The sequence below is a fragment of the Pelodiscus sinensis genome, chromosome 16 (assembly GCF_049634645.1).
Source record: "Pelodiscus sinensis isolate JC-2024 chromosome 16, ASM4963464v1, whole genome shotgun sequence".
Lineage (NCBI taxonomy): Eukaryota > Metazoa > Chordata > Testudines > Trionychidae > Pelodiscus > Pelodiscus sinensis.
Genome location: NC_134726.1, coordinates 25,461,745 through 25,485,962, shown reverse-complemented (window position 1 = coordinate 25,485,962; position 24,218 = coordinate 25,461,745). Strand labels below are relative to the sequence as shown.

The 24,218-nt window shown below is 40.6% G+C and overlaps 1 protein-coding gene across 2 annotated transcripts in view; it reads right to left on the bottom strand.

The window, feature by feature from the left end:
* Positions 1–1,713: 1,713 nt before the first annotated feature.
* The window catches only part of FAM20C (FAM20C golgi associated secretory pathway kinase), a 104,949-nt gene continuing 82,444 nt past the window's right edge, over positions 1,714–24,218 (bottom strand). For both annotated transcript variants that reach the window (XM_075899530.1, XM_006112825.4), the window contains 6 exons: positions 20,494–20,609; positions 8,572–8,752; positions 7,809–7,918; positions 5,621–5,702; positions 4,294–4,353; positions 1,714–2,839 (listed from right to left, as the gene is read on the bottom strand). In XM_075899530.1, coding sequence (XP_075755645.1) covers positions 2,587–2,839; positions 4,294–4,353; positions 5,621–5,702; positions 7,809–7,918; positions 8,572–8,752; positions 20,494–20,609 — 802 coding nt within the window. In that variant the 3' untranslated portion in view covers positions 1,714–2,586. The remainder of the gene's footprint in view (positions 2,840–4,293; positions 4,354–5,620; positions 5,703–7,808; positions 7,919–8,571; positions 8,753–20,493; positions 20,610–24,218) is intronic.

The following is a 24,218-nucleotide window of genomic DNA, read 5'->3' as shown; positions in this document are numbered from 1 at the left end:
GGAATGCATGAATCAGGTGAAATCGCAGCGTTGCAGAATTGTCTCACTGTGATCATACTATATGGTCAAAATGTAGGGAAGGAAACAGAGTAAGGAGTCAGGAGACCACTGACATACAGCAATAAGGAGTGAATTTTAGCTTAGTTTAAGAGAGGATAGAAGTAAGAGAGGAAAGCTATTAGTTTAACTTACAGACCAGTAAGCTGCTTCATCTTCATGAAAAGTAAAACCTGCCTTCATAGATTTTTCTCTCCCACCTCATACACATAATAAAACCTTTTAATAGAAGCCCTTAACTAGACTCTACCAGCTCACAGAACTGTAGTAGGTGCCTAAGCTACTCCACACTTTCAGGAAGAAAAGACCTTCTCAGTTATTCTATTCTCCCAGGCTAAACTAAACTCTTGAGGTACACTAAACTCTCACAAGCAGGAATCAGCTTTTTTTTTAAGGACCAAAGCAGACTTCTAACACAGCTGAGCTCCTATACTGAAGAAACCTCACTGAACTGAACCAGCACTCTAACCAGACACAGCTCTGTAAATCAAATCAGCTCTTCCCCCATGGAGCAGACTTTATAGTCTTTTAGGCCCAGGTGCTAGCCATTTGGGTTCCTCCACCTGATTCAAAATGGAGTCTCACAGCTAACAACAAACACTGAAGTTTCTCCCCCAGGTAAATCTCACTGATACATTCCTTACATCTCTGTTATTTCAGGATAAAGGCAATTCAGAGAAGGCAAAGAATAAAATAACAATCAAAATATACTTTGTGGCTATGTGTACACTTGTGGTTTCTTCTGCTAGAAATATGCAAATGAGGCTAAGCGTGCAATATCACTGAGCCTCATTTACATACCTAATGAGCCACCATTTTTGCAGAAGAGGCTCTTGTGCCAGAAAGAGCTATCTACACTGCCCCTTCTTGTGCAAGAAAAACCCTCTTGCACAATGCCGTTATTCCTGAAAATAATCAGTGTAATGGCATTGTGCAAGAGGGTTTTTTTGCACAAGAAGGGGCAATGTAGACAGTTCCTTCTGGCGCAAGAGCCTCTTCTGCAAAATGGCAGCTCATTAGGTATGCAAATGAGGCATGGTGATATTCCATGCTTAGCCTCATTTGCATATTTCTGGCGCAAGATGCCACGAATGTAGACATAGCCTGTGGGTGCACTCATTGGAGGATTTGAATTTCCACAGGCAAATAATAGGTCCAGGGAAAGGGGGCATGGAGCCTTCTGTACCTCACTCACTTTGTGGCTATTGGTATTTTGTGCTTGGGAAGAACAAGCTTCTATACAGGAATAGGGGGGAATATAGCTTTGCCAAAACTTCTTTTCCAGTCTAGACAGCTAACCCAGTCCAGAAGGGAAAGCAGCTGAGCTATATCAAGGGGAATTAGGAAAATCAAAGAAGCATAGTGTTTCTAAGAGTCATGTTAGCTCCCAGAGCTCTTCCTGGGGTAGTAAGCCCCTGCTTGCCCCCTGTACTCAGAACTGTGGCTAAATATTACAATTGCCCACATAGTAGCAAAATTGTTACAGCATTTCCATGTACAGTACCCATCAGTGGCCTTCTCTGGCACAGCCATCTCTGTCTAGACCTGCCAAATGTGATCACAGATTAAACATCTACTTCTGGGATATTTAGTCAGTATACATTTTTCTTTTGAAATACATTTCCAATTTAAATGAATCCATTCCGACACTCTGGCTACACATTTGCCATATCTTTATTGCACTTTTACCACATTGCAAACGATTCCACAAAAATGCTGCAAAAGTAAGCCTAGAAGCTGCCCAAAGCAGCTTTTACCCATATATGTATATATTTACACAAAACTATCAAAAGCAACGTTGGAAAAGTAACAGCCCTACTACAATAGTCTAGAAAGATCAGAGCTGCTGCTTTCTTATGGATAAATAGTACAACTTGTCATTTTACATCACTCTGTAAAACCAACATTCAAGTATTCTTGTCAATGCACAATTATCAAAATCCCCTTTCAGCTAAACACTGTATTTATTATTATTGTTGTTATTTTTGCTTTTAAAAGTTCATGTGTCTTAACCCTTTAAATGCCGAGTAGCTGAAAAACAAAGCAGTCAATTTAAATTAGGTACAGTGAATGAGAGCACTTAAAGGGTTAACACAAAATACCAAGTGGACTGTCACCAAGAATAAATTGTGAGTCACAAAACTATGCTGTCCTTTTTTTGTTAAATTTGGTAGGTAGGTCTGTGGTTTTCATAGATATATCATATATAAATACAAAATATTAAATAAAGGCCTCCTGTCTATACAAAAAGAGCAGGAAGTGTTTTGCCACCAGACTAGAGTCGCTTGTCAGTGATCTCAATATATTCCAAACCTTTTCATATTCTCATTTAAGAACTATTTAAAAGCATCACATTAGACTTATTTTTCTTAATTAACTAATCCTTCACAGATTCTACACTTTACCTACTTTGGGAACAATTATATCTCATTTTTGAATTCACTGAATTCACGAAGTTGCATACACAGTCTTTTGCAAGACTTTTTATCTTCTTTACTTAGCTAGTAAAAATGCATTCATGTGATTTCACTACCTCTTGGTTGTAAGAGTGTTAACCTCATTGTCAAAGTCATTTTCAACCACATTATCATAACCATCCTTTTCTATACAGTCACTAACAGCTTTGAGAACAATCCGTAGCCTTCGGTCCATTGCCTCTAGGTGCAGCTGGTAAAGGATGGGTGCAACTTTATCTTTTAGTAAAGATTCTTCCATCAAGTGACTTAGTTTGTACTCCTCCTTGGCTAATAACTGTAATCGCAGATAGGTAGACTTCCTTATCCTAGGAGTAAAGGAAAAGGAGTAAATCAGTATTTGAATTATGCTCCATTACATGTGGCATAAAAGACTAAACTGAATTAGGGTACAGCTACACTGCCACTTTTTTTCGAAAAAAGCTACACAAAATGTGCTATGCATTTTGCATGGCTTTTTTCTATACTTTTGTCAGAAGAGGCTTTTCTGATATTAGGCCCATCTAGACTTGGCCAAATGATGAAGAAAACTCTTCTTTCAGAAGCTCCCTTATTCCTTGTAGAAAGAGGAATACAGGGGCTTCCGAAAGAGTGCATTTTCTCTTCCGGAAAAAATAACGAAAGAGCAAACTCGTCCCTGGATGTGAAAGATTTTTCCCAGGATACCAGAGTGTAGTCTAGCCATACCCGGAGTCCTTTTCATGATAACATGGAAGATATTAACATAAGGAAACATGGTACATATGTAACATGTGCAGATATTCTTAACAAATGGCCAAAATTTTCAGAACTCATCAGTGGGTTTATGTGGCTCAGTTTTTAAATACCTTCCTAAGATATATTAAAAGGCAAGATTTTCAGAAAGTGCTGAGAACCCACCATCTGAAAATTAGTCCTCTTTCCAGTTTCTCAGGTTGGGCATGCAAAAATTAAGGCACCAAATATCACTAGTCTCATCTGAAATTCTCAGCCAGTGATATTAAAGATAAAATTTTCAAAACCATCTAAGTGAGTTAGGATCCTATGTCCCATTTGTCAAATGTTACTTAGGTTGATTTTTATGATTGTAAGGTTTCTTTGAAGAAATCAACTGTAAGCAGTTGAAACAGTTTTCCTGAAAGTCTCTTTCTGCAGATGCAAATCGGGTATGTACATGAAAAAACCTGTTGAATAACATTTTATAGTGCTTAAATGACATAAGAGTCCAAGTCCCATTTTCAAAAGGGAATTGGGTGCCTAACACTCTCCAAAATCAGTGAAATTTATGCTCCTAAGTGCCTTAAGTGCAGAACTTTCTAAGCAAGAATACTGTATACCACCCGCCATTTTTAGTGGTATTTATGGAAGACAGGAAACAACATTTAGAGACAATTTCTATGTCCAATAACCTAGCATTAACCCCTCCCCCAAAAAACAATTAATCCGGAGAGATATGCAGTACACATGCAATGATGTACATACAATCTGCATGAAATCTCCTTTTCTAGTTTGAGCTCAGCATGGTATACCTCTAGACAGGAAATCCATAGACAAAAGCCCTATTGCATCTGTTTTCACCACATTTGACTGTGGTCACTTCCTTAGCTTTGCAAGCACCAATTAAACAAACAGATTGTGTTGGTCAACAGCAGACATCCAACAATATACAAGGCACTTTAAATGAATGATTTATGCAGTGCATGGCTACTAAACATTTCACTCCTGGCACCTTTAAAAACAGGGCTCATTACAAATTAGGAATAAATACCAAAATAAAACATACCTGCAGCACTGGTTTAAAGGCACCAATATGGAGAGCTCATCATGGGAATATTTTCCAAATCTATTGAAAAATAAAAGATGAAATGACAAAGAGTATCTCAGAGACTAATGTGCGTCTGTGAATTTTGATCCCAGAAAATTAAAAAAGATCTTTAGAAATCTTGGGCCTGATCAATTCAGGCAATGGAAGGTTTGCCACTGGGTGTATGATCAAGCTCAGAGCAGATAAGAAGGGGGAAAAGAGTAGATAATGTACCATGTTCCTGATCTTAACACCCCCACTCACTGTAAATGGGGTAAAATCGGAGTGAAGTGGGGGGGGGCTGGGGCCTCAGCAAATAATGCACCCGGGCTTCACATTTCTCTCTACAAGCCTTTTCAAGTCAAAAGAACAAAACAAAGATTGTGTCTTAAATTGATGGGGATTTATTATGCTGGGTTAAAATTGAATGTGGGTAAATTATATTACCAGAACAGAAGAATGGTTTTGTGATTAATGAACAGAATTGAGGCTAAGGACATCTGGATTCGATTCCACCTCTACCAAAGCCTTCCCCGTCAGCTCAGGTAATTCATATAATCTCTCTTGGTCTCAGTTACCCATCTGTGAAATGGGGATAATAATACTTCCTTTCTCACACTCTTTGTCTTATCTATAAATATTCAAAGCTCTTTAAACTGAGTGGCTGTGTCTAGACTGGCCAGTTTTTCTGGAAAATCAGCCACTTTTCCGGAAAAACTTGCCAGCTGTCTACACTAGCTGCTTGAATTTCCGCAAAAGCACTGACTTCCTACTGTAAGAAATCAGTGCTTTTTGCAGAAATATTATGCTGCTCCCATTCAGGCAAAAGTCCCTTTTGTGAAAAACTTTTGCGCAAAAGGGCCAGTGTAGACAGCTGAGATTTATTTTCCGCAAAAAAGCCACAATTGCCAAAATAGCGATCGGGGCTTTTTTGCGGAAAAGCATGTCTAGATTGGCCATGGATGCTTTTCCGCAAAAAGTGCTTTTGCGGAAAAGCGTCCATGCCAATCTAGACACTCTTTTCCGAAAATGCTTTTAACGGAAAAGTTTTCTGTTAAAAGCATTTCCGGAAAATCATGCCAGTCTAGACGCAGCCAGACAGTTTTATATCTGTGTTCATACAGTGTCTTATCCTATGGATCCTTGATTTCAGTTAGGGTTTCTCAACACTGCTGTAATATTAATAAATACTAATAATTAATAATGTATATATTGAAACACATAAAGTATTTCCGTAGATGTATTGTCATGAAGTTAGCGTGGCCAAAATTATTTCATTGATCAATAAAATTATTAGCATATTTACCCTCTTCCATTATCTAAGTGGATAATAAATGTTTCATTTCCAAACTTTTCAAAGGTTTCATAGTGATGTCGATCCATGTTTCCTAGAGAATAAATAAATAATAATATTAATAATATAATATAATGATGACAGAATAAATCAAAACAATAAAATTCTACACTATTATTCCTAAAGTTTTGTTGCTGCAAATGCAAATCAGAAAGTAGTTCAGAAATTGCTTATTTTGACCAAGATTAAAATGTTTCTGATTTTCTTAGTTATCTATGAAAAATTGTTATAGTTAGTCATTATTTGCTCAGAAAAATGCTAAAATATGTGGCAAATTACAGAATATATTCGTATTCAATAATTTTGAGCTTGATTCTATAATATCTTCCAACTGTGGACTTTGCACAATTGGGACCTTTTTAATATTTATTTCTTTTGATTTATTAAAAATATCACTATTCTTCTGCTCTACTCTGCACTGATTAGGCCTCATTTGGAGTATTGTGTCCAGTTCTGGGCACCACATTTCAAGAAAGATGTGGAGAAATTGGAGAAAGTCCAGAGAAGAACAACAAGAATGATTAAATGTGTAGAGAACATGACCTATGAAGGAAGACTGAAAAAACTGGGTTTGTTTAGTTTGGAAAGGAGAAGACTGAGAGGGGACATGATAGCAGTTTTCAGGTATCTAAAAGGGTGTCACAAGGAGGAGGGAAAACTATTGTTCTCCTTAGCCTCTGAGGATAGGACAGTAAGCAATGGGCTTAAACTGCAGCAAGGGAGGTTTAAGTTGGACATTAGGAAAAAGTTCCTAACTGTCAGGGTGGTGAAACACTGGAATAAATTGCCTAGGGAGGTTGTGGAATCTCCATCTCTGGAGATATTTAAGAGCAGGTTAGGTAGACATCTATCAGGGATGGTCTAGACAGTACGGGGTCCTACCATAAGGGCAGGGGACTGGACTCGATGACCCTCCAGTTCTAGTATTCTATGATTCTATGATAAATTTACCTCCCAATGGAGCTATCACTGCCTGTCCATCCAGCCCATAGGAAAAATAGGCCGTGATACTCCACCTCCCAGGCATCCAGTCAGTTCACAAAGCACCAATATTGTATTCTTTTGGTGTCAGTGGCATGAAGCTCTGCTCAAGGAGCCCTGTGTTTGCATTGGGCAAAATGGATCCTGTTAGAAAAGTCATTATCTAATATGACTTAACTAACGTGTTATTAAACACAACTTAGCGTCCAGCATTTACCATTGCCAGTTAAATCCAGTGTCCTTATCTATTATAAGTGTGAAATAATATTTAATGTCATGCTAGTTAAACATGTTACTTAGCATATTTCCTAACATCTTGCACTCAGTGAGCAGCTGCAGTTTACACTAGCTTCAGTTTCCAAGTGGTCTCAAGCTGTAGCCCCACAGTCAGTCCATTACAGTAGGCCTAAGATTTCTTACTCTTGTCTCATGTTTGTAACTAACTATTTTATTTCTGAACACATAAAAAATACTGTTTCTAAGTGTGTTCTGCAGCTGTTCCAGGGTGGCTGAAACAGTGGCTTTTGGTGGCCCCCATCAGGGGTCCTGCGGCAGATGGAGAAGCTACTGTCGGCAGCCTTTGGCAACTGGTGTCACTGGCCCGTGCCCCTCCCTTAAGAGCAGTGCTCCCAGCAGGGCATCCTGGCCCAGCAGCAACCCCACCACAAGATTCAGTCAGGGTATTTATAGTGAGTCATGGGTGGATCACAGACCATGAATTTTTGCTTACTGCCTGTGACCTGTGCATGACTTTTGCTATAAATACCCATGACTAAATCGTAGCTTTGCCAATCGTGTATAGTCTGGAGATGTACATTAAAAAGCATCCATTTACAACGGAGTGACATTCACTGTAAACTATATTGCAGAAGCTCTGAATTTCTGTGAAGAACATTTCAGGGAACTAACAAGAAGGACATTCATTGCTGTGCTTATTTACAGTATATTCTTCCTATAAAATTTTGTTCTTCTAATCTGCTCTGATGCAAATTTATGTCCAAACAAAAGTGCAATTTTTCAGTTACCCAAATTGCACATACACTATTTGCAGTTGCAGCTGTGCATCAGAAAATTGCTGAACTACACAATGCACTGTATAGAGAACTGATTCTTATTGTAATTAAACATTGCATTTAATTTAAAAACATCTGAAACATACCCATTAGAAAATCAAAAATTGTCATATCCATGATATCCAAAATTCTGGTCCCACTGTCATAGGGTGGTGTTTGTTTAACCTCCTCACAATAATCTGGATCAACTTCCCATCTGGAAAAGAGATATTGTAGATGGCTTATATCTGATTGAAAGGTTACTCAGAGATTTCAGAAATGTACTTGTACTGCAGTGAGTTAGGTTTAGCACATGCACAATCAACTTTACAGGCTGTTTCAAGCAATACAAATTCTGATAAAGGTGGGGCCTGATGAATTTTCTAGAATTTCTGGAAGGATCACGAGTTTAAGGAAAATATGTGACCAAAAACTGGGAGATGAGCTGTGCCTTCTAAGTAATTACATGGCCAGATAGCTAAACTATTCTACACTTGTTTAGGACTGACTGTGTCTCTACTGGACAGAGATATTGCTCAGTTTTATCCTACCCAAAAGCTGTTACAGGTTTTAATACTGAAAAGACTCGTGCAAGTGCTTGTTTTTAGACATAGTGGCATAGTCCCACTGAAAGCCCATTCAGCAATCACATGTTTCTTCCACATTTTAAATATTTTTTTCCAAGTACCTCATTACATAGGGGGCTGATTTGATGCCCACTGAAGGCAATGAAAAGGCTCCCACTGATTTCAATGGGCTTTTTTAGACCCCTGCAGAGTTTGTGGATGTTTTAAATTAACTTCTGCTCATATTCTACCCAGCAATACATGAGCTCTGCTATTGGAAAGCCCTTTGGTCTCCACTACTCACTCTGCTTTCTTGCGTTTATGGTAGGAGCGCCGCCATGGATTTCTCCAGGTTTTCCTTTTAGCTAAAGACAGGTCAGGTAGGAAAGCAGCGAGGGACCCTTCAATCTGATCTGGCTTTCCACAAAGAGCATGCTCGGTTGAGCAATAGTATGAGCACTCGCCGTAGAAACAGATGTTGTTTGCTGGCAAAGGAAGGGAAATATTTGAAAACTTTCTCTTTTATTCCTGTTTTAGAGCCAGTAAAACACACAGAAATATACAAACAACTATGAACAGATAGATGATCTTGACTCAAAGTCCACGGATGGCTGTGAAAGTCTTTCCATTGCCTTCAATGAGCTAAAAGGGCCTGATTTAGTAGGGTCCACTCAAGTCAATGGAAAGGTTGCTATTGATTTCGGTGGGTTTGGAGCAGGTCCTCTGTGAATATTTCCAGTTTATATATACTCAAGTGAAATAAAAGAGGGTTTCTGCCACACTTTTCTATCATCAATGTATCTTGAGAGCATATATTTGTTGTTCTGAACCCTACAGACACTGATGGTAAGTTCTAGAGTTAACATAGCTCTCCTAAATGCAAAACCTGATCATTAGACAACAGGGGAGCTGACAGCCATGTTGGGCTGCTGGGCAAGGTGGAAGGGGTTCCTGGCTCTGCATTCCTGGAAGGGGCAGAGCCTCATGTAGAAGGGGCAGGACCGAGGGCAGCCAGCCCCCTAATCAGGACTGCCTTGAGTGCATCATGCAGCACCCCTGCCTCGCCAGGCAGCACAAAAGGACACTTGGACTATGCCGTGCAGTGCTCCAGCAGTGATTCAAATGGGGCTAGAGGCCACAGTTCCTATGAATCATTGGGCCTCAGGGCAGTTGCTTCCTTTGTCCCGCCTCTCTCCCGTTGGCAGGCCTGTTAGACAATGACTAATATTGTGAGGAGTTTGCTCAGCACTTTCTGAAAACTGTGTCCCTTTGATATGTCTCAAGTTGGGAACTCAGAAATTAAAGTTGTCACAATCAATAGTCACTTTTTAGAATTCTTTCAGCACGGATGGCCTTTTCTGGGTATAAGATGTTTTCTTTTTTGCAAAGGAGAATTGTTTTTGATACACACCCAATTGTTCCAGGGAATCATGGAGCTAGCTCTGGCGGTAGATATCTTATATACACATTTCCTCTCCGCGTGCTGTATTATTCCATTAGCCAACAAACCGAATGCCTCAACAGCCACTTCTCATATTGTACAGGGTCTATTACATCACAGTCTCACAACCACCATAACGTATTGGTATTAGAAATGGCAAGCTGTTTTACCAGCTCCAATCCACTGCCCAAGTGAATACTTTAGAAGGCTGAAGGATGAATACTTCATCCCACTGAAGAAAGCAGGTTATTAAGATGAAAAGCAGAGAGAAGTTCCTATTATGGTATTACTATAGGGCTTTTAAACATTTGCTTTGCACAAACGTGTAAAATATAAGTTGTGCCAGATCGTGTCTTCTCCTTACACTACTGTGCCACAGGGACAAGGAGTAAAAACTCCACTCAGCACTGCTCCCCCCAAGGCCATGCAGAGTAGCCACAGCTGTGCTTGAGTGCTGCGTACCGAGTTGCTCTTCCTGGGAAGAAAATCATTGGGAATGTGGCAGGGAGGGGTGAAGCCATGGCTCAGCACACACCCTTTCACTGGCTGACCTGCAGAACTTGCCGTCTGCATGGACAGCACCATGCAACAATGTAAGGAAGTGTGGCTAGTTGCTTTTCCCCTCGTGCAATAGGACAGCTCAAGGTCTCCAAAGCCAAAGGCTTCTTGGTGCTTGCTCTGGGGTGGTGCAGCTATGCTTAACTGTTTCATTTGAGCTCCATGCTAACAGCATGATTTAGCTCAGAGCAAAAGAAGCATCCCAAATGGAAACAGAACAGTGTATACCAATTAGGCAGGTGCTGCGTTGAGGAGAAAAGATGGGGCGGAAGAATGGTCCTTGACAGTACAGTGCTCTCATATTGCATGTGTAAAGAGGATACTCCTTCAGACACAGGCATAAGCTACAATGGTGCTGATGTGTCCTTTTGTAAAGGATGGTTGGATGTACTGTTAAATTCAGGAGCATATGAAAGTGCAGTAAGCTGTGATGATGCTTTTTACTGATTGGAATGGCTCAGGTCTATTATTTAGAGGGCAGACTGATTACCATGAAATTGTCTCAAACAATCAAAGCGCAAGGGTTGAGGGATTATTACTTTAGAGTTTTTCCTAGTTATCTATTTCCCTGTACTTTGGACATGGGCATCTGATTTGTGCATTATTTCTATGGTTATTATTCAGTGGCCACAGAGCATGCAAATCCTTGTACTCTGATAGGCTGGTAACTATTATTACCCAATGAGGGTACAAGACATTTGTGTGTTCAATGCTTACTTACACAGGCTCCTGATCTGGTTCCAAAATACAATGCAAACAAATATATATTACTTTTATCCTGGGAGCAAGAGCCATTTTGACCAGGAGAATGAGAGAGACAAAAAAACAGCAAAAGAAAAACATGAAGAGGAGAAATTATAATAGGGGGAAAAGAAGGACCAAAAAGAAGTTTTGAACTTTAAATAATAATAATAATAATAATAATAATAATAATAATAATAATAATAATAATAATAATAATAATAATAATAATAATCTTATGGCAATTTGAGCAAACTCCCTTTAAAAAATGTTTCTTTTCATTTAAAATGTGAGCATTGCCTCCACATTTTTAGGATAAGAATGATAACTTCAGGAGATTTCCCATAACTCAGAAAAATAGCCATATCCGTGGCTGATAAACCACTTGTATTGATTTTTCTTATAATCACCTCAGCCTTCAGTCTTGGTGTTTGTTCAACTAAGGATATGATTATTGGATTTTAAACAGGAAACACACTCAATTTATCCTTTAAATAACTTGGAACATTCCTGTAACTCATGTTTATACTGTCACCTTTAGAAAACATCTTTCAAATTGCATAGGAAAACAACTCTATCTATTTGTCTATTTATCTATCTACTTACTTACTTACTACCTACAGTTTAGTTTAAAAATAAACTATTATTGGCTATAAATCCAGGACTCCTCAGTCTGAAATGTGTAGGGGTTTTTATTTCCTCTCAAGGTTCTTCTCCAAACAGTCATAGTAGCCCAAGTCTGTCTGCCATTTCCCACAAGACTATGCAAGAACTGAAGCTTTTCAGCTTTGTCTTTGATCACAACTGTTAAATCAGGAGGGTTTCATTCATCCATCTGAACCTGTCTCATAATCCATAATGAAGGGGGATGTGGGCTGCACTTTGGCTGAATGCTATGGTAAGCTGCAGTTTATAGGGAACCTGGATTATCGCCTTGTACTAAGCAGTGGTACTATTAGACAATAACTCCTGAGGAAAAACATTTGACATTATGCCTTTGAAAGAAATTTAGCTAGACAAAACAGTGCAATAGACTCCAGGCTAAACACAAAGGAAGATTTATATAAAATCACACACAGGGTCAGATTGTGATCCTTGCTGCAGGATAAAATAGGGGAGTGAGGGGACTAAAAAGACCACTTCCCTTCCCCAGGCTTCCTACCCATATTGAAGGGGGCAGGGCAGTGGGAAGAGCAGCTACCTTCTAACCATTGCTCCTCATCCTGTACGGGTGGGTGCGGAGTGGGGAAATCTGTAGGAGGGATGAGGTGGAGCCTTGGCACATCTGATGTCTGCGCTCTGAGATGTAGTGCTGGGCAAAATCAGACTAAGCAATTTCTTAGGGCCCCAAGCAGATTAAGGGGGCCCTGTTGTAATATTACTTTTCTCCTGCCCATACCCTTCGGCTACGTCTACACTGGCCCCTTTTCCGGAAGGGGCATGTAAATTTCACCAGTCGTCGTAGGGAAATCCGCGGGGGATTTAAATATCCCCCGCGGCATTTAAATAAAAATGTCCGCCGCTTTTTTCCGGCTTTTAAAAAAGCCGGAAAAGAGCATCTACACTGGCCCCGATCCTCCGGAAAAAGTGCCCTTCGAAGTAGGAATAAGACCCTCCGGAAAAGGGCACTTTTTCCGGAGGATCGGGGCCAGTGTAGACGCTCTTTTCCGGCTTTTTTAAAAGCCGGAAAAAAGCGGCGGACATTTTTATTTAAATGCCGCGGGGGATATTTAAATCCCCCGCGGATTTCCCTACGACGACTGGTGAAATTTACATGCCCCTTCCGGAAAAGGGGCCAGTGTAGACGTAGCCCCCATGTTATTTAACATGGACTTTTTAACAAGTGTATTTGTATGTGTTGGTATATGTTGGAAGGGCAAACCAAGTGGGGTTCCGCAGGGGACCGGTTCTGTTCAATATCTTCATCAACGATTTAGATATTGACATAGATAGTACACTTATTAAGTCTGCAGATGATATGAAGCTGGGAGGGATTGCAAGTGCTTTGGAGGAAAGGGTCATAATTCAAAATTATCTGGACAAACTGGAGAAATGGTCTGAGGTAAATAGGATGAAATTTAATAAGGACAAATACAAACTACTCCACTTAGGAAGGAATAATCCATTCCATACATACAGAATCGGGAATGACTGCCTAGGAAGGAGTACTGCAGAAAGGGATCCAGGGGTCAGAGTGGATCACAAACTAAATATGAGTCAACAGTGTGACGCTGTTGCAAAAAAAGCAAACATGATTCTGGGATGCATTAACAGGAGTGTTGTGAGCAAAACACAAGAAGTCATTCTTCCGCTCTCCTCTGTGCTGATTATGCCTCAGTTGGAGTATTGTGACCAGTTCTGAGCACCACATTTCAAGAAAGATGTGGAGAAATTGGAGAAGGTCCAGAGAAGAGCAACAAGAATGATTAAAGGTCTAGAGAACATGACCTACGAAGAAAGTCTGAAAGAACTGAGTTTGTTTAGTTTGGAAAGGAGAAGACTGAGAGGGGACATGATAGCAGTTTTCAGGTATCTAAAAGGGTGAATAAGGGCCCCCCCTTCATAAAATTCCCATGTAGGGATCCCAATGGCCTAGCTTCACATCTGTGCTCTTCTCCGGGGTCAGCAAAATTGCATGTTGCCCCATATTTGGGGCAGATAGTAAAACTGCCATCTAGCCCACATACTTTAATGTAGTCAAGTGCTGGTATTGCCTGTTCATTTGCAGAGGTGGATGATCCACTGCTATTTGTCTTGACAATTCGAGACAGTTTCTCTTTAAATCTCTTTGAATCTGTTTACACCTGGCGGGAGGAAGTTCACTATCCTGAGCCAAAACTGTTTTGTAAAGAGCAAAACACACACCAGTGACACTGGTCTGTTGTCATGTCCACTGTACATTTCACCTTTTTTAGAAAGGAATGACATTAAATGCAGCACTTTGTACCTCTGGCTAAGTGGGAGCAATAGTTTGTTTCTGACTTGGAATCAACAGAAAGCAGTGAGGGCTTTCCATACAGTTAGTGAAAGCACCCGGAACTAATAATTTGGCATTCGTCACATAATAGTATCTAAATAAACCCACGGCAAAAGTTTTATGGCACAACACCACAATCACATCAGCTGTGGTAGGGGATGACAGAGCTAACATGATATGTGCTGGCTGCACTGTGCTTTCCAATTAATCATTGTTCTTATTGGGGCATATCCAGCTATTGATTTTTACACAGAACTCCCATTGACTTGAGTGGTCCCACGCATTGAAGGATGGCCAGATATGTCCTGTTGTTAGGACAACAAATCTGAAGCAAACCCACAAGAGTATTTCTTGGTGATAAGTTACAGTCAATAACAAGGCCTTTACTGCTGCCAGCTGCATGCTCTGTTGGCCCAGACATGTGGCCTGGCGTCCTATTGGCTTCAATAGGATTATACAGAAGACTGAAGGATTTGGGCACTGTAGCTCACATTTGGGCATCATTGAAATGAGAGAAATGGGGTGTGCATATTTCTTATGAATGGGTGTTATGCCCTTAAAAATATTCCTACCAATTCCTGCTCGCAGGGATTGAGGGCAGCTTGTATTATTATGGTGGTCTATCTCTTTCAATTGCATTCTTCCAAATAATTTCTTAGCCAAAAAAATCAAAATCACCGATGCCGAATATTTGTAAAAATCCACAAGCCCAGGTAAGATAAATTCAATTTTTTAAAAAAGTCTCTTTTAAATGAAAGTAGATCAACTGCATTCTGCCATGACACATGGATAGACCAAGGCCATGTTCATAGCTTATACAGGACATCAGAAATAGCCCCATGTGGGGATCAAGGGCAGTATTTGGTTTAATAATATATTATGACACCTCTTTATACCAAAAGGACCAATTTATGGATATCCTTGTGGGGGGATGCAGACATAGGGGAGCACATCTGCAAAGGATGCCACCCTGGGGCAAGCTGCTTGCTCTTTCCTAGTGCAAAGGATGGTGGACACATCAACATGAGGACTATGTCTACACTACACGTTTTTAGCGCAAAACCGGCCATTTTTACGCAAAAACCAGCGGAGCGTCCACACCTCAGACACGTTTTTGTGCAAAAAAAAAAAAAAAAACAAAACAGTAACTCGACAGGACAGAGGGCTTTTCCCAGTAGAGTTATTCTTCTCCTCATGAGGAATCACTCCTTTTTGCGCTACAGCTCTTGTGCAAAAAAGTATGTGTCGACACTCTGTGGGGGTTTCTTGCGCAAAAAGAGCCTATCAGAAAAAGCACAGCAATGTGGACACTCTCTTGCACAAAAGTAGATCACTTTTGCGATGCACTTTTGAGGCGTGGATGCACTTTTGTGCAAGAAGTTGCGCTTTTGCGCAAAACTCTGCAGTGTAGACAAAGCCTAGAAGACTGCATGCTGGAAAGGGAGGGGGTATTTCGGCTGGGCAAGTGCACTGGAACACTTGTAGTATGTCATGTACCAATGTGTAAACTTCCATTGAATTGCCAAAGACCATGAGCAGCAATGTTTTGAAGGGCTCACGGAGATACTGCAGTACATTTTCCCTACAGTTGAGGCATATGAATATGAATTGACAAGATCTGATAGCATGTCTTGCAATCATAATCAAGTGATAGAAAAGTAGGAATAGTAAGGGTTTGGCCCGAAAATTACAATTAAAACCCAAAAGGCGTCTGCATCTATCCATTCATCTGTCGTTTTCATAATGTAAGCGGAACAATAATTCTACTCAGGTAGAAAAGCAACGTGTCAAGATTCTTTAAAATCAAATGTCTTGGCTGTATCAGTATTTCACTGAAAGTAGAGTTAGTTTTAACACTGTGCATTTAGCTGTCCCTTAGCAATCACAAGTTTTGAAAGAGGATATAATCCTGAATACTTATTAAAGCAGCACAGGAATTAATCTACCCATTCAGAATAATAATGGGCTCAGATTTGCTATTGTTTGCTGGAAAAAAAATCCACAATCCCCTGGAATGAAAGCACTAATGGTTGTTAGCTGTGTAACAAGGATTTCCTTAAACTGCTGCCCCAATCCCTCCTAAAACTGTGGCTGACAACATTAATATGTCTCTTCTGGCTACGTGAATAAGAGCTCTCTATAGCAGTGTTTCTTAAACTGTGTTCCATGGCATACCAGTGTACCGCGAGGCAGTCGGAGGTATGCTGCGAACAACAGAATTCAAAATGGCCACCCTTAAAGGGACAGGCAACTTTTTTTCCTTAATAACGTTTCCCCGATGCTTTTTCTTTGACGTATGTTTGTTTTTTTAATTTTTTGCTCAACCAAAAATCGTTGGTGTTCCTCATAAAAAAATATTGCTTGGTGTTCCTCGGACTTAAAAAGTTTAAGAAACACTGCTATATAGGCTTGAAAGCTTCTCTCTCTCACCAACAGACAAGGTCCAATCAAAAATATTACCTCGCCCACTTTCTCTTTTTGATAGTAAGTTACTATTCATTTGAAAGAGCACTAGAGTTTCCATAGCCGCCTCTGTTACAAAGGATGTATAATTAATTTAAATGATTATTTATCTATTTCCATGTCTTATGTTTAGTCCAAAATGCCTGAAAGTGCACTTTTTCTGCAATATGATTTCTCTTGGAATGTCACACAACATATTGACTAACCCTACAGCCATCCAGTTTCAGGGTTTTGCATTTCTCAGAGTTTTCCTGGTGTGTAGTTCCAAACAAGAGGTGCATGCCAGTTATTGGCATATGAAGGCCAGAGAGCCCTGTCCCATGAGACATCACTCAGGTAATAAAACTCTGTGAGGTTCTTTCCCATAAATTATTCCATTGCAGGGACTGAGATTTGCTCACTCCACACATCATAGAATAAACTGAGGATTTAGCCCTAACATCTTTTGGTGTGATCACAAGCCATATAGCTTCATGTGGTACAGGGCCATTTGAGGCTCTGTAGCTTTCTCCACACTCCTGTAGCTGGCTGGAAGTATGGGTCCATTGGATCCACACAGCCGGAGATTCCCCTTTCTGGGGTAATTTCTTTATCTGGTGGAAGCTTTGTGCAAAATTAATGCAACTACTGCTGCAGTGACTTTAAGGGATGTATGTAGGGACTTGGAAGTTATATGTATGGAGGAGACACTATGGCTGCATCTAGACTGGCATGATTTTGCAGAAATACTTTTAACGGAAAAGTTTTTCCGTCAAAAGTATTTCCGCAAAAGAGCATCTAGATTGGCACGGATGCTTTTGCACAAAACGGGCTTTTGCGCAAAAGCATCCGTGCCCAGCATAGACGCGCTTTTGTGCAAGAAAGCTCTGATGGCCATTTTAGCCATCGGGCTTTCTTGCGCAAAAAATTAAGGTGCTTGTCTACACTGGCCCTCTTGTGCAAGTATTCTTGTGCAAGAGGGCTTATCCCTGAGCAGGAGTGTCAAAGTATTTGGGCAAAAAGCACTGAATTCTTACATTAGAACATCAGTGCTCTTGCACAAATTCAAGTGGCCAGTGTAGACAGCTGGCAAGTTTTTGTGCAAAAGCAACTGCTTTTGCGCAAAATCTTGCCAGTCTAGATGCACGGTATGAGTCGCCACAACCCTTTACTCTCCCCATGCACTGCTGCAGAGACAATATACTCTCTAACATTCAACTACTGAGGGAATCCCATGAGATCTTGAAGACTCAATGTGACTCAGAGATGTGAACTATTCTGTGGTTCCTTATTATGCCTGTGTTGTATGTACTGAATCTAGTCAGTTTAGCACAAAATGCGGCAAGGGAGACCCTTCTAGAGGTAAATCAAGCCCCCCACCCATGCTTCTGTAGAGATAACCCCTGAGAGCAGAGATGGGGAATTTCCAATTGGGCAAGCTGAGAGATGGCTTTGATATGGTCAAATGTTTTACCACATCATGAATGCTGCAGCAGGTGTGCATCAGGGCTGTGTTAGCCCCAGATGACACCTGAGGATTTCCACTTGTGAAGCTAGCACTGAAGTCTGTGGGATCAAATGGGAGATCTTTAGCCTGCTGTTTGGGCTCGGTGTTAGGTCCCTGGATTTATCCAACAATACTTAATGTAAGACCATTATTACTTCTGGATCCCACATTAATTAATGAATGCCTTTTAAGGTCAGTATGAAATACAAGATGCAGGCTTTTCTTACAGTAATGCGAGTCTGGCTAATTAAACAAGGGATTTGCAGAGAATGGTTTTGCAATTCACCAACATGCTGTAAGAAAGGTATATTGATTTTTTATTTAGAAAATCTATAATGCAAAAACACACAGGTTAAGCATTTTATTCTCCAACAAAGCCTGATTCACGGTTAATCAAATATTTTAATTGGATTTATCTGAATCACATAATAGATGTAGATTAAGGATTATGTTGGGACCTTCCTTTGAATGTCCAAAATTGTATCATGATGAGACAAAGATCTTTATCTTAACTCAAAGTCTTATTTCTGAATTTCATTGCTTCAGTTGCTTTAAACTGCTCAGATATTGTATCATTGTTTTATGATTCTACTTCCAGAATTTATACAAGGTTTCCCTTAAAACCTTGGTATGTAAACTGGAATTTTTTTTTAAAAAGGACTATACCGCCCTTCCATATCTTGTTCACAAACACGGGAATACAGTAGTTAACATTTCAAGTGAGCAAAGCAAACTTTAATTTAGCATTATCCACCAGATATTCAGCCTGGGTCTGATCTTTAAATTTTACCCACAGTATTTACATCCATAATTGATGCAGTGATTGTGCACACATTTTGTCCATGAAAATTCACATTTGTCACTCAAATGCTTAACTGGAGTACCCATATTTCTGTGTGCATGCACAAAGTGGCAGCATACATTATTTTGTGAGCATAGTCGATTACTTGTATATGCAAAATTGGGCATTCAAAACTTGGGGGCAGATTTAATGCTTTGCAATTATGCAATTTATCTTACAAGTAAAGTTACTGCTATAAATATCTGTATGCTAAAAATGTACTTAGAACAATATTGAGAGTATTTCATTATCTCAAAATGTAGACTCACAAATGACTCTATTGGTGATTTTATGTGCAGAAATGCAACGGACAATAAATAGCTATTTTTGTTATAAAAACCTCAAATGAAGAGTTATGTTTTCCATTTGATGCAGGCATGTAACAATTATGTTCATAGAAACAGAGAGGAAGGATTCTTTTGTGATTAAGATTTGGGACTGGGACTGAAGAAATCCTGGTTCGATTCTCAGCTCTGTCACAGATTTCCTGAATGACCTTAGGCAAATTACATACCCTCAGATCAGAAAAACACTCCAGCACACTGTACATCATGTAACATAACATAAAGTCAGTGGGAATTAAGCACATGCTTCTTACTCTGTGTTTGTGCAGAGAGTAGCCATATGGGGAATGTGGATTATTAAATTCTTAAAAATGAGCCTTTGAAAATTCAAACGTTGCATTTTATGAGGCAACTAGAGGTGGGCAAATACTGAAGAAAGCATTCTGAATCATACCGTGAATAACACCCACAGATTCATTGCAGTGATAGTCCCCTTTTATTGGTTATTCTCAATATGCAATTTTATTATCTACAAAAATATTTATGGAGGTTAATATTCTCTCTGGCCCAGGGGGCCAGAACAAGGGCTATGCATTGTCTGTATCACAAGTAAGCCTTATTCTGGGCATATATGTAGGATTTAAGTGCTGTCTAGGCCTTGGAATAGCCTTCAGAACACAGCTGGATTTCACCTGGAAGGAGTGTCCTTCATACATATTTGCTCAAGCATCACATTGCCTTGTTATGGATACTGATGTAAGTACTTGTCCATGAGAACATTTGGGACTGACATGATTTATTAAGCTTCCCTCCCACTTATAAAGGATTCAGTCATCCCATCAGAGAGCAGAAATGATAGCCTGTAACCTATAGTGGAAATCAATCACGTAGCACCAATAGCCAAGCATAATAAATAGCAAATGTGCTAAGTGACAACTGTTTTGAATAATCTACAAATAACTGATGAAAATGCTTTACATAAAACCCTAGTTGAATAACTGGTATTTACAAACTAATGCCCACAAATCAAACTCACTGGATATGTGACAGGCCAAAGGACTAAGGGGGGTGAGGTTATATCCTTTACTGGACCAGCTGCTGTTGGGAAAAGGTACAAGCTTTCTGAGGAAGCAGAGAATAGAAGAAGAGCTTTGTATAGCTGGAAAGGTTGCACCTTACACCACCAAAAGCTGGTCCAATAACAGATATTACCTCATTACATTGTGTCTCTCATATCCTAGAACCAACTCAGTTTCAACAATGTTGAAAAAAGACACTCTGTTCAATGCAAGAGATGGTTTGCCGTCAGTAGAGCATGACCTGATCCAGCAATTCCCCAGACAAACCATATTTGTTATTATTTAAAATGATATAAAATTAAACAACAGATGTCTCTCGTGACCTAGGAAGAGGGCAATGTAATGCATAAAATTACCTGGTGAAATGAAAAATGTCCTCCACAATTTCTTGTCACGAGTAACATCTCTAATTTCCCTGGTCATATTAACCAATCTACCGGCAACAGGTGGAACACGACGAAAATCCAAGATCCTGGAAGTGAAATAAAAGGGGCAGTTTATCTTTAAAAATTTTTAAACAACAACAACAGAGCAGCAGCCAACCCTCTGATAATTCTTACTCCTAAATATGTAATAGTGATGGAAACTAAAGAGGTACATTATTCCTAGAAGGCAACAACTAAATTTATCTGTGGCCTTTATAGTTCAAAAAGTCTCATCAAGTTTAACAGATCATCCATGCTAAATAAATAATTTTTAAATACAAGTCCTGAATTAGCTTTACAGTGTAAAAGCAGGGGCAAATAGAGTTTCATGAAAAACATTATGGAATGTAAATTCCTAGAAATCTGAGAGATAAAAGACCTGCTTGCTAATCCAGCTCAACTCCTCACCAATGCAGAGCTGTTCTCTAAAGTATATTAGCCACTGCTTTTTCATTCCCAAGATGTAAAGTTTCAGTGTCTTCCATTGATGACCTATTGTCCCCATTCTGGGATAACCAGAGGAATTAAGCCCTGACCCTAGCATGCAACCAAAGTATCAATGTATGCCTAGACATAAAATTACCTTTAGTCGAAGCAATGGATAATATACTTTAGAGAACAGCTCTGCATTGGTGAGGAGTTGACCTGGATTAGCAATCAGGTCTCTTATCTCTCAGATAAGACTCCAACCCTAACTCCTGGTTGGATATCCCTAAAAGCATCAAACCTAACTCTAAGACAAGGACCTATGTTTTACACGAGGCTGTAGATCCTTAAGGCTACATCTACACTACAGGCTTTTTGCGTAAGAAGCTTTCTGTAGAAGAGATCTTCCGCAAAAACTTTTTGTGCAAAAGTGCGTCTACACTACAAAAGCGCATTGCAAAATTGATGCGCTTTTGCGCAAGAGAGCGTCCACACAGTATAGACTCTCTTGCGCAAGAAATCTCTGCTGGCCATTCTATGAATGGCCATCAGAGCACCTGTGCTTTTTCGCAAGAAACCCCTGTTGAGCATCCACACACACCTTTTTGCGCAAAAACTCTTGAATGAAAAGGAGTTATTCCCTGTAGAAAGAGGTATACCTACATCGCAAAAAGCCCTCTGTTCTGCCATTTTACTGTAAATTTTCTTGTGCAAAAACACGCTTGAGGTGTGGACGCTCCACAGGTTTTTGCGTAAAAATGGCTGTTTTTGCACAAAAACCTTGTAATGTAGACGTAGCCTAAGTGCCCCAAACTAAACTCTAAAAGAATAGTCCCATAGGCACCAAACCTAATTCTAAATTAATTAGTCTTAGGGTAGGTCCACACTGCAGCTTGGAGGAACTCTCCCAGTCTGGTAGATTTGAGCTAGCCGGGGTCTTGCTAGGACACTAAAAATAGCTGTGTGGTAACAGAAGCACCAGTGATGGCTTAGGCTACCCACCCGAGCGCAGATTCAGCGTGCAGGGTAGGCTTGAGCTTGGATGGGCAGATCAAGCCTGCGTTGTGGTTGCAACATCCCCACTGCTACTTTTAGCTTGCTAGTGTTGGTTCCATTAGTGCAAGTTTCTTTATTGGACTGAGAGGTTTGCTCCAGATGCACTGTTGACATATGCGTTGGGGCCCTAAACGTAGTCTTGCCATATGGATCTCAATCCTATTCTTACTGCATGGATTCCTAGGGACCCCAACCCTAATTCCAGGATCCAATGCAAATTCAGGGTTGGGAAGCAAAATGAGCCCCAACCCTTAGACTAGGTCAGGGGGTTATACCTCTTATTGGGGTTGCGGAGCCCATCAGATCCAATCCTAGCCCTAGGTCTCAGAGCCCTATGGATTCCAATCCTGTCCCTTACTGGAGAAGCCAGCTTTAGGCGTAGAAGCCTTATGGTCCTCAACTTGTCCCTAATCCCTACCATCCACTACTTTAATCTTAGGCCAGGAAGCCTATATATTTCAACCCTAGCCCTAGGATGGATAGTGTTTCCAGATTTAACTCCAATACTTTACCAGTCCTGACTCAAACCCTAGGCAGGGTTACCAGATGGTTTCACCAAAAATTCTGGACCTCCCCCCCAATTAAAAAAAAGAAGCTGGGAAAATTTTGTTGGGGGGGAAAAAAATCTGCCGGGCCGCCAAAATGCAGTCATGGGCCCTTTAATTGCTGTGCTGCTCCCCTCCTACTCCTCCCACCCCCACCGCGTATCCATTGGGCACCATTTTTTATGTCCGATATTTTCTCCTTTTCTTTACCAGACAGAAGGCACAAATACCAGACTGTCCTGGCAACCCTAACCCTAGTCCAGGAAACCCTACAGGCCTGGCAACCCTAACCCAAGGCCAGGAAACCCTACAGGCCTTAAGTGGGTGGCCCTATAGCTCCCAGCCCTAACTATAACTTTAGACTCCCAAAAGGCCCCAATCCAACTGGCTACGTCTACACTGGCCCCTTTTCCGAAAGGGGCATGTTAATTTCACAGGTCGTAATAGGGAAATCCGCGGGGGATTTAAATATCCCCCGCGGCATTTAAATAAAAATGTCCGCCGCTTTTTTCCAGCTTTTAGAAAAGCCGGAAAAGAGCGTCTACACTGGCCCCGATCCTCCGGAAAAAAAGCCCTTTTCTGGAGGATCTTATTCCTACTTCAGATTTTTTTCCCCCCAACAAAATTTTCCCAGCTTCTTTTTTTTAATTGGGGGGGGAGGTCCAGAATTTTTGGTGAAACCATCTGGTAACCCTACTTAGGGTTTGAGTCAGGACTGGTAAAGTATTGGAGTTAAATCTGGAAACACTATCCTACTTCAAAGTAGGAACAAGATCCTCTGGAAAAGGGCTTTTTTTCCGGAGGATCGGGGCCAGTGTAGATGCTCTTTTCCGGCTTTTCTAAAAGCCGGAAAAAAGCGGCGGACATTTTTATTTAAATGCCGCGGGGGATAGTTAAATCCCCCGCGGATTTCCCTATTACGACCTGTGAAATTAACATGCCCCTTTCGGAAAAGGGGCCAGTGTAGACGAGCCCACTCTGTATATGGATCCTACCCTTAATCTGAGGCTGGCAGCTCAAGAGATTCAATCTTAAACACTGATCTGGAAGTCCAACTGGCTCCAACCATTACTCTAACTTGAGATGCCGTATGGGCTTCAATCCTGACGTTAGCCTAGGATGACTCTCTGGCCCCAAGCCTAGTATAAGCCGTGGTATCCAAATGGTATCAAACCATCATTTTAGCTATAATTCTCACTCATATCTGAACTTTAACGCTAGTCTGAGGCGTCTCATTTGATCCGACTGTAACCCTTTCTCAGGATTCCCTACAGGTCTCTACTCTAGCTCTATTATGAATTATCAAGTGGCTCCCCCACTTAGCTAAAGATGTTTCATGGCCTGCAACTCTGGCCCTAACCGAGAATGTGCAAGAATCTGAAACCCTAATCCTAACCCAGACGATTCCATGGTCTCTAACTGTAATCCTAAACTCCCTGGCTACGTCGTAGTAGGGAAATGCGCGGGGGATTTAAATATCCCCCGCGGCATTTAAATAAAAATGTCCGCCGCTTTTTTCCGGCTTTTAAAAAAGGAATCCATATCCTACTTTGAAGTAGGAATAAGAGCCTCCGGAAAAGGGCGCTTTTTCCGGAGGATCGGGGCCAGTGTAGACGCTCTTTTCCGGCT